This window comes from Tenebrio molitor, chromosome 4, assembly GCF_963966145.1.
Source record: "Tenebrio molitor chromosome 4, icTenMoli1.1, whole genome shotgun sequence".
Classification (NCBI taxonomy): domain Eukaryota; kingdom Metazoa; phylum Arthropoda; class Insecta; order Coleoptera; family Tenebrionidae; genus Tenebrio; species Tenebrio molitor.
Window position 1 is genome coordinate 10,599,257 of NC_091049.1, and position 11,805 is coordinate 10,611,061.

Consider the following 11,805-nt stretch of genomic DNA (forward strand, 5'->3'; position numbering starts at 1 on the left):
GTTTCCTGCTGCATTATTTGAACAAAATTTTGAAGGAAAAGCTAAGATGCAATAATCGAAGCTAGAGTGCAATAATCGTTTATTTAAACCAAAATAATTATTGTCTAGATACGGGGCTGTAATAATTGGTCAGATTTCTTATGAAGGAAATAATAATGTGTAAATGTTTTGTTTAATTAAAATGGAACGTCTGTCAACCAATGTGAGGTCATTTTGAAGAAAATCACGTATTTAGAAATTATATTCTGAATTATTTATTTGGGTAAAATGGAAAAATATAAGTAAACGGTACAAATTTCCGATATCTATTAACTTTAGACATTTGTATGGAATAAATCGGGGTAATAGTGTTCAACAACCGCAGTTATGTTGCTTAGGAAAGCTTTTTGATAATTAAGAGAGTGGTTTATCATTTACTGCCTCTGACGTTGGGTGATAATGAAAAACCGTTCATCATTACTGAGTGGCCATTTATTAACAGTAATATATGCGAAGTATAATTTGTGTCTCTTTTTGTATTTAAAAATTAGTTGATCAACTGTTCAGTGAAGTTTTAAATGGGCGAAACCCAAGAAGAGATCCAACGAATAGTCAAACATCTTTGTAAGAACCGATTGTCGCCGTAAGAGATGCATAACGAGATGAGTGTAACTTCATGTAACTGTAACAACTGATCTAGAGATTTTTGTAATTTTCGGCGAAAATGTTTGAGTTTGATATGATCCTCTACGATAAACAGATTAACGTGTAATATACAAGCATCTATAGTAGACAACTGTAGAGTTTTTGTAAGGAGCGTAGGAGAAAATTTGCGGAATCCATTACCCATAAAAGAGGCGGGTACGCATTGGGTACCGAATCTGCTATCATCAAAATTCCAACTCAAAACGTCAAAGTATGGAGTAACGACAGAAATTATGTCGGCTTTTTTCGGGGAAATGGATTGACATTTTTTGAGCCTACCTTCCTGTTTGCCAATAGTATGAGTAAGAAGTAGAATGGCCGGTGGAGTAAAATGTGAAGAGTGGTGACGAAGGTGCTTAAGATTAGAAAGACCGGATACAGTACGATTTACGAAATTCTAATGTTAGTTGAAAAAAAATTAGCTTCCTGCACATAAATTTACTTTAGTCATTACGACAGGCAGTAATTAAAGCATTGCATAAGTGTTACATGGTTGTTACATTCCAATAAATTAACGCTGAACGTGTGATTTATGTTGTTATTAAGGATCTCAATTTTATATACGTCAAGCTTGACAATGACAACTTAAAAAGGTGAATATCTTGATTTTTAATAAACTGAGTAGGAATGTTACTTAGATGACAATAATTCTTTTGTTGTTCAGTACTAGTCTATTTTTCAAAAAAATTATTTATTTTATTTTACGCAGAAGGTGAATTTTATCTTACTAATTTTTTAGTGGTCATAATTATAATACGTAATTCGATCATAAGAACTCGTTGTTAATACATTGCTTGAATAATTAATGAGTTACATCCCTCTTGCTCCGAACACTAGAGTTTATTTTTGTCCATTATGCGGGATGTTATGAAAGATAGAATTTGAGATGGTTGCTTATTTTTTTAATGAGGATAAATGATAATTGATAAGTGTAATTTTTGAGAGGAAATATGTGTTTTTGTTCTTTTTGGCCATCTTTTACACAGATACTCCTTTCTGTTAGCTCTTATGGCATCGACTTTTGACTATACAGATTCATATGAAATGAGTCGATGACCAAAATTCTACGGGTAGTTATGGAAGTCCACATAATAGTTATTTATTATACAAGTGTCTTATAAGGCAAATAAGTCACGAAAGAAATGTTTAGCCACGAAGCTTGCTCGAGTTGGCTAATGTTTTTTGAGTGACTTATTTGCTGTTAAGGCACAAGTGTAATACATAGTTTTATCCAACACCTCCTTCTGTAACAGTTCTTATTCTTTTTGATGTTCGATAAACTGTCCAATTCTCTCTAAACTCATTGATTATAAAAACAGTTTAATTATGGGTTCATAAGTCCACTAGTGTTTTATAGACCTCATAATATATTCAAAACCGGCATTATTATGACTTCATAATAAACAGGTGTTGGATAATAAATTTAATCACCAATAGAACTTTTTAAAATAAACATTTTTTACATATTTATCTTTTTTTAATGGAATATTTTTTTTTACATTTTTCTAATCTATAATTTAACCCTTGCTCGTGGGATAATCATCAATTGAAGCGAAAGAGTGAGTGAAAATGTTTTGTTTTGTTGAAGAAAGAACAATCGTTCTAATACTAACAGTTTTTAGTGTTTTTCTCTCGAGTATTTTAATCGAGTAATTCTTTTTTCGTGCTTCGTTATCAATGGATGTGTAAACACATGAGCGGGTATGAATTTTAGGGTTCAAATTATGTATATACATATATTATTAACTCTGTTTGGAAAAATTTGGGGAAAAAGTGATGAATAAAAAAATGCTTATTTTATCGAGTCCTATTGGTGGTTAAATTTATTACGTGGACTTCTATAACACCTGGTATATCAAATTTAAAAAAAATGTATTTATGAGGCGAATATTATTGGTATGCAGATAGTTCAGAAGCGAAACATTTGAGAATAGATTCATTACTTGCAAGTAAGCTACCAAGTACTCACTTTGTTGAATTTCAAGTTGACGTTTCGGTTAGGTTAGTGGACGCAATATTGACGGTTGCATCAATGTAAGATTCTAGACAGAGCACCATAGTCTGAAAGAACAAGGAAAACATTCCCAGAGAGGAAGAGAGATATTGAACAAAATATTATGTAACAATGCGCAGTTTACAGCAAATATAAGTTTACACTTACAATCTTTCAAGATTCGATACTTTTTAATTTCGCAATTAAAAACGCATTAAAAAGGTTACAACTTTTATAACAATATCGGGAGAAAGAACAATATGTGAACAGAGCCAAAATGAACTGTAAAAAATTAGTTACATCTGAAAAAGGAACTTCTGAGTGTTCGATTGAATAAGAGCTTATAATGTGTTTTGAATTGTTAGAAATCAGCGGCACGATAAATACACAATAATTATCGTCATTATGGTACAACTAGAAAAGGCAGCTTTGTAAAAAGAGAAATATTTTAATCGATCTATACAATGTAAGTCGGTATAGCAAAATTGACCTACCAAAAAAAATTAAAGAATTCAGTAGGGAAGTGCCTTGTCGACCATACTTCCTAGATATTGTCCCAAGTGATTATCACCAGTTTCGTGGTTGACAAACTCATCTAAAAGCAAGAAGTTCTTGAATAAAATCCAAGTTAAAACTGAGGTCAATGAATACTTAGGGAATACGAAGTCGTCTTATTGCTATGGTAGAATGGTGTAGGTAATGATCGAGATTGAATTGTCAATTAGATAAAAATAGGTGAATAGATTTTTTCCATTCCTACATATTTTAAAAATAATGTACACGAATTTACGATCTTGTCTAATATTTAATCTTCAACTACGATCCTGGTTCGTCGAGCGTAACTACTGTTCTGGTATGTTGCGGTATGCCAACATTTCGATGTTTACTTTAAATAGTATATTTTCAACGAGCGTGTAATGATGGGCTATTACCCACAAAGATGAAGTTTGCGGTATGAGCCGTGGACGAGTAGTGCTGTATTAATTCGAACGGGTACTAGCCACTACACGCGAATGAGTACGATACTTTTTTTTGCAACATACACCAATAAAAAACACAAAGACACAAGAGTTGCCACACATCTAAGTAGGTATGTAATTATCACAGACAAATGTTGCGTTGTGTCATGATACCTTTGTGTTCATGAAATGGTTTGCTAAATACAATTTTGCATTAGTTTTATTAATTTTCTAAATTTTAAAGTTGGTATAATTAATTTTTGAGAGTTTCCTGTGTGCTTTTTCCTGTCCATGTAAATAAACGAGTTTTTAGACACTCTTAATGAAAATAGTAATTTATTATACGGGTTTTATAAGACACCATTTTGTCGCACGCGTTTTTTAGAGCACTACAGACGCAGCGAGGAGTGCTATAAAGCAAACAAGTGCGACAAAATGGCTTATAAAACGAGTGTAATACAAGATTTTTTCTATTTTGCCCCTAAGGTACCTGATCCAAATAAGGCCCACCTAATTTTTTTGTGTTAAAATATCGGTTAGTAAAAACAAGTAAGAAATTTGGATGCGGGTTGTAAATGAAAGTTTATTCTTTTCCTTACATAATAGCATAAACATATAAATAAAAAAATAATAATAAAGAAGTTATTCCTTTTTCAAAAAAACATTGTTTGTGGGCCTTATTGTGTACGATGTGCTTAATAAGGCCCACCCATTAAATTTTCGATAAAAGTTAATAAAACATCATTTTCCTCTAGAATACTTAAATAAAAACAACTTTCACTTGCATGAACCACACAAATAATCCAAATCATTATCTTTTATTAGGCCTATACAAGCTTCGTTGTACCAAACGGAACAATTCTTGCACATACGCATATTTATCATTTCACAGGTGTCACATCAGGGACGATACCAACTTCCCTTATTTGATTTTCTGTCAAAATAATAATTCAAGAATAAAGCCCACTACGGTGTTAATAAGGCCCACTCCTTTGCCGGGCCTTATTAAAACCAGCTCACATTAAAGGGTATAAGATATGATACGAAAATAAGCTAAAAGCAGATTTGAAATAAATGCATGCAATGAAAAAGAACTTTCCAAGGAATACTGCAATGCTATTTTCAAACAAAAATTTGTGGTAAATACCTTAAAATCTTACATTTACTTTTCCCGCTTTTTAACAACACTAGTGGGTGAACTTTGCAATGTTATTTTACCGCGAAATTTGAACATATCTGGTACGGTCATTTGTACGAATTTTATGCACTCATGCTAAACGAAGCCCTTATGTTGTCGTATATTTGGAGATTTCTATAACTAAGTCAATATCATTAGTGGGCCTTATTTTCGAGCGGGCCTTATTTGGAACAGGTACCTTATTTTAAATTTTAAATTAAAAAAAAAAATTCAAAGCATAATGCTAGCAAAATTAATTTGGCAGATATAAAGGATTGGTAACACTGGTAACTAGACGAACAAGTATCATGAAGTGCAGTGATTACGATGATTATCTAGCAACTACTCATTGTGAATCACTGCCAACATTAAAAATTTAATTAAATGTTCCTGAAACTGGTATCGAAAAGAACTCCTTTTCGAAAGCCATTTGAGTGTTATACTGACTGTGTTAAAGTTGCAAAATAGATAATAGTATATTAAAAGACAAGTTTCATAAGACCAGTCTTGAAGCACGAATTCAAGATTAAAAAACGAGTGGCGTAGCCACGAGTTGTTTTAAAGAATCAGTGCTTCAAGGTCTTCTGAAGCGAGTTTTTTATACTATTTTTTGTAATTTGCCCTTTTTAAGTCGTTTTTAAACAAAAATGTTTACTTTTCTCGATTTAGGGATTTTTGTGGCGGTTGGTAATGTCTTAATTTTAAAAGTGAAAATTTGATCAAGTCTTCAAAGTCGCCTTTTGTTTTATCCAAATTCTGTCACAAAACACGAATATGGAAGATAATCTTTCATGTACGCCCGCTGAAATACGTGAAATTGGCAAAAATACGGTCGCGAATTTGTTGCCTGATAAATCCTGATAAGTAATTCTGTGCACATTTTGTAATTTAAACTGACACGCATGACGGATCAAGCTTTGCCAACCTAAAAATTTTCGTAAAATGTTCCGTGAAATAATGGCTAAAAGGACATCCCAGATGATGACGTCGCGTTCGTTAATATGTCTATTAGAGAATCAAAATGGAGCCAAATTACAAAAAGGTAATTTAGGTACTCCCATGCGAACGAGAAGTAACTCTTTTTCAAACGCACGTTTTCGGAGGAACTTCTGACCATCGACGGTGGCGCCATCTGTTGGTCTGTTTAGTAAGTTAACAACGAAACCGACAAAGTTAACGAGTAAACCGACTGAAAACAAATTTAACCAAAGTATTTTATTTCCCCGAAAAAGTGTTGTATCATGTATCGTTTATTTCTGGTGCTTATTTGGTGCATAATAAGAAAATGAATGCTTATATAATCGATAGCAACAGCGCGATGAAGAAATGTCTAATACAACAGCCAAAGTGATGTCTAAGGTCTAATACGCCACCGGACATTGAAGATGATAATCGCAATAATTGTCCTGTCATCATAAATTATGTAATTGTATTGCAAATAGTGAGTTTCTCGTTTTGTTGGCAAGGTAATAAAAAATACTATAACAAATTGTTAATATGTAACAATAAATGTATCATTTGAAAAAAGTAGATACAAAATAAATTTGTAACTTTTCCAATGATGTGCTTTGCTTTGGAGTTCGTGCGGTTGCCTAAAAAATTTAATGTGCACCTCGGCCAAAAAGTGCCTTTTGTCGCCTGTTTTCAAATCTCGGCTGCGCCTCGACTAGAAAATCCAGACTCGGAGGAAAAAGATGCACTTTTTGGCCTCGATACACAAATAACTAATTTCTAATCCTATTGTATAATACTGTAATAATTATTAAATTGTTTTTTATTAAATAACAGGGTTTTTTACCTACAGTTCCACGATTATTAAAGAATGAATGCATTCTTGTTGGATATTCAATGAAAGAATGATATCTATCAATTCCACACCCCGTGGTAGAATATATGTACTGAAATCGACGGCTATCGGCCAATCACATCCCTCGTGTCTCGATTCTATCATGGGCAGATCGTCAATCGGATGCGTTTGTAAACAATAAGTCGCGCATCGCGTAAAACAACCGCTCACCTACGGCTGTGTTGGAATTTTCATCCTCTTGAATAATAGCCATTATTATACGCTCGTTGAAGAATGTACTATTCTAGCAACTGATACGATTTTCTACAGTAATATTTAATTGATAACAAATATTTGCAAAATCTGTCGCGAGCAATAAATTTTGGTCGTCAATGTCATTTCAAAATTTGGTTAGATTGTCACAAATTTAAAATTTTTCCCTGTCTGATTATGCCCATGTCAACAAACTGTCAAAAAATGAGAAAAAATGACAATTAACGTCATACAACATGATGAAAGGTTATAATATTTACGACTTTTTTTTGCGTCAAAGAATGACCTTGACGATCAAAATTTATTGCTCGCGACTGTACATCTAACTTTACTTCAAGTTTCCTTGCTAAAATTCTGAAATTTTGCAACATCAGATGCGTCCTGCAGGTGAACTTTATCCAAAGGGAACGTTATTTTTTCTTGTCGCTTTGGCAGCAGTTTGTCCTAGCTTAAATTTGTAAAGGAAAATCCATCGAAAATCGTGTTTATGCATTATTCACTTTAATAGTTATTTACGAAATGAGTACGAGAAGACATTTTTCGCTCATTATTTGAGGCACGAGCGATGAAGGAGCGAGTGCTTCATTTGCGTGAATGTGCCAAATACGTCTTTTCGCATCGAAGTTCCTACAATATTTTTAGAAACGAACATTATGTCTGATTTGTCGTATACCCTTTGCGAATAGAATGGCGCTTGTCCATGCGATTGCCAAAGCGTCAATCGAATTAATAGCGATTTGTTTTCACTCTTTCGAAATTTTCATCATCCAAATTGGAGAAATGACGTTTTGTAAACCAAAGTTTATTATTGTCAAGTCAAATTATTTTCAGAATGGTCAAAAAGGTGAATACTTTTTGGATGATTTTGAAGCACTAGTGCGCAAAATCGACGTTCGCGCACTAGTGCTTCAAAATTATCCAAAAAGCATTCGCACGAGTGCACAAACGTCGATTTCGCGCACTACTATGCGGTCGCGAAATGTTATTTTGAAGGTAGTGAGTTCAAAAAACTGTTTTACTTTTTTGCGATGAACGATAGTCTTCAAATTGTTTCTGAGAAATAATGAGGTCCACTCTTGATTTGAATTGATAAGATTTAAGAATCTAAGTCATCAGTGTTGTGTCGTGTCGGAAAGCCTTCTCGGACGCGAAATGTACATAATACGTAACGATTGCGTGAGAAGCACCCCATCGGGAATAACCATTAGCTAATAGGATCCCGCGGCGAAAAAGCCACATCGATGGACGCAAAATACGTAAAAAAATGTGCCGTTCCAAGTCCCAAACTTCTTCCAGACAACAAAACGATACAGAAGAAGCCGTTTGCTCGCGTCCTTTTTAGTCGTCCGTGAAAAACCATCATAGATGGTGGTCCTTTCTGTTGATGATTTGCAGGAGAATATACAACACCGGAACTCGCCCTCTCGCTGCCGTTTAGCTCTCCTCGTCATCAAATTAAACCCTCCCCCATTCTGCATTCAAATGCCAGCATCGCGGCAGCGACCTTTTCGGCGCGAAAATGTCGACGTCTCCGGTCGACTGGCCACTTACTGGCATGTGAAATGCCGCCCCCATTAGACCGCATGCTTTATAGCCCGAATATGTCATATTTTTTATTATAGGACATACCGCGCGTCGTCGCCGCCACCGCCGCCGCTCTTAATTGACAGAACACTTGACATTTATTTCTCGACATTTGTCCTGATGATCTGCCCCCCCCCCGGGCGCCACTCGCCCCATTTTCAGTAATTACATACATGAACGTCGGACTGCATTCTATTTGCATTTTTCGCGGCCTGAAACACGGCTGGCTCTCTTTCACCTTCTTTTCTGAAGCGTGAGAGCGATATGTGCCCCCTTCGGGTTAACGGCGATTCCACACGTTCGATCTGTGGGTGTGCTGCAAAAATGGTAGACGGGAATCCGTGAGAAAAGTACCATATCTGGTGCGCACCTTTTCTCATTTCAAATGTTACATAAACTGACCGACGGAATTGTTATGTCACAGTCATTTTTTCGGAAGGTTGGCTAGTTTGCATTCCCTAACTGACAAGGAATAGAAGGAGGAGAAGTGGTGGTAGTAGTTCAGTATGTACATTGTTTTTTATTTTTCACGTTGCTATTTCTTCCGTAGGAGGAATGGCGGTAAATAGGGTAAATTATGATTTTAACTGTTACTTCAAGGAAACATATCGAAACGATAGTAAAAGCGGTGGAATTCCAATAATGTACGGGTATTTCTGACGAAAGCGTTTACATAAACATAATAAAATTATCAATTTTCATCTTTGCGTTTATGCTTATGTAAATTCTAGGTCACGCACTCTTACGTAGTCAATGTTAACCAGTCAATAAATATGTTTTTGGAGTGTTCTCTAGTTCTTTGTTATCCAAATACTACCAGCGTCAACAAATTACTTTAAGATTATTACTTGACTGTTGTCCTGGAATTGTTCAAGGAATCAGAAACTCTAATTTGCATCTTTGTCGATTTATACTAGAACGGATTACGGTTTAAAAAAAATTATAATATAGAACTCATTCACGTTGTTTTAGTATACTGGGAGGCCATGGAATTTTGAATTTAATTTGGTAGTAAAGCTGTCTTGAATTAGGTTATATTTTTCTGAATTTGAGGTTATAAATAGCGTCAATGTCTAGTGCATTGTTGTCAGTTTTACTAGTTTGCAATAGAAGAATACACAGATATCGCGGGAAATTCAGCAAGATGTTATGTTCATTTTGATAGGTCCGTATGTCAGGCATTTTAGTAGCCACAATAAAGTGAACGGTGTTTAATTTCGGTTTTGTCCTTTTGTCATTTAATTGTCAATTTCTCATTTTTACTCACTTTTGCTGTCAAATAATTTGAACGAACGAAAAGCCGGTTTTGTCGGCCAAAAACGACAGATGAAGAGCAAATTGGACAACTAATCAACTTTTTACGGCAAAATCCAATGAGTACTGCTGCCTCTAGACCTAGAACAACGCGTCTCGTCGTATTGATGATCAGAATTAGGCAACCATTATAGGGCTTTAAAGCTTTTTCTCATCAGTTTTCACAAGGAACAAAGAGTTACCTAGTTGTGCCTTGCGATTTCTTCAGTAGGAATATTTTTTTGGAATAACGTAGTGTTTTTGAAAGGAACTACTTTTTTGACCATTTTTCCGTTAATGTGTGGGCATGGAACGAACAGTGCCGGGGGATCCTTGAGGATGTTATGCTGCGCTCGCTCATTGAAGTCTTTCCTTACAATGCTTTTACTTTCCAACATGATAATTGCTCAATACATACATCGGTTTGCATTGGACAGAATTGCACATAATTCGCTAAGAACAATTATAATTAACGTTTTACAATGGGCTTCCAGAATCCAGACATTAGCCCTATTTAAAATGTATGGGGCTTGTTTGTCAAAGGACAATTTTTCGTGCTCAAAATAGGAATTCATAAATGCGAGAAGGAACGAATGACATCATTTAACTTTTGAATATTACAGATGCTTAATTGCTTCTCTGCATAGGCTTCTGCATTTAGTTATAGAAAAACGGAGCTATCACCAAATATTAACAGAAGTTGTTAGTTTTTCAATTGTTCATACATTATCTTACTAATGAAATACTTGTTATTACTCTTGCTTGTTTTGCACATTCAGGCATTTGAGAACTAAAGGAGTAGTGTTTTTTCACACTGGTAAAGCGACAACATCACTCTAACCCTAACCTTTTTACAAATAAGGCATTTTCAAACCATTGAAACAATTTATAAAGATGTTCACGTTTTTCTGACCGGGATTCCTGGTTTGGCAGCGATAGCGAGCAGACGTGGAAAAAGTGCAGCGATAACAAACGTAAACAATGACGAGTGAGTGAGAGGTGATAAGCAGAAGACAGCGGGCAAGAACGAGAGGGCATGCCGAAATCGCCGAAAGCAAGGAAAGAAAGCAGCAAGAGAGAAAGAGAAGAGCGTAGGATGTCGAAAGAAGGCCTGAACCCATTCAGAAAGAGTTCCAGAACCAAAAGATCCCCAAGTAGAGGCGAAAAAAGAAATCAAAACAAAGAAATACAGAAGAAAATAGAAACAGTGCTCAGAGAGATAAAAGAGGATATGGCGGGAATAGTAGAGGAGAGCAAAGTACGAAGAAAGGAATTAGCGGCAGCGAGAGTGAAGGAAGGAGAGCAAGAAAGAGAGGACATGCTGAAATCGTCAGAAGTAAGGAAAGAAAGCAGCAAGAGAAAAAGAGAAGAGGGTAGAACGTCGAAAGAAGGCAAGAACCCACTCAGAAATAGTTCCAGAACGAGAAGATCACCAAATAGAAGCGAAAAAGAAAATCAAAGCAAGGAAATGAAAACAACCATGATAAGAGAGATGAGAGAGGAGATCAAAACACTAAGAAAGGAATTAGCGGCAGTGAGAGAGGAGAATGGGGAGCTAAGGAAAGAATTAGCGACAGTGAGAGAGGAGATGAGAGGAAGAGAAGAAAAAGGGCAGTTGGAGAAGGCAGATTGGATGAAAAGGATGAAAATGATAGAGGAAAAGATGGAATAGGGGCAATAAGTGGAAATATAGAGAGGGGGTGGAAGAATGGTTAGAAAGGGAGATAGGGGTGAAAGTGAAAGTAAAGGAAGCATTTAATAGTTATTTAATAAACTAGTTTGTTAATGAAGGCGATTAATAAACGAAACTGTTTAAAGCACGGACGAGTGTAGCGAGTGAGTGGCTTTAATAGTTGAGATTATTAATCGCCCGTTAACAAAAGAGTTGATTACAAAATTTTTTCGTTGACCGCAAACTTTTTTTTTTGGTGACAAATTTTGAAATTAAAGCCAAATCAAAACCAATTTCATCTTTTTCCATAAAGATGAGACCTTATAAATACCTTCATTCTTTTTTTGTCCTCAGGGTAGGCCATTTTTAAATTTTTCAACACTT

The 11,805-nt window shown here is 35.2% G+C and overlaps 1 protein-coding gene across 1 annotated transcript; it reads left to right on the top strand.

Annotated features, from left to right (window-relative positions):
* The first annotated feature begins 10,785 nt into the window (after positions 1-10,785).
* LOC138128290 (uncharacterized) lies at positions 10,786-11,421 on the top strand. Its single transcript, XM_069044486.1, has one exon. The coding sequence runs from the start codon at positions 10,786-10,788 to the stop codon at positions 11,419-11,421; it is 636 nt and encodes a 211-aa protein (XP_068900587.1).
* The last annotated feature ends 384 nt before the right edge of the window (positions 11,422-11,805 follow it).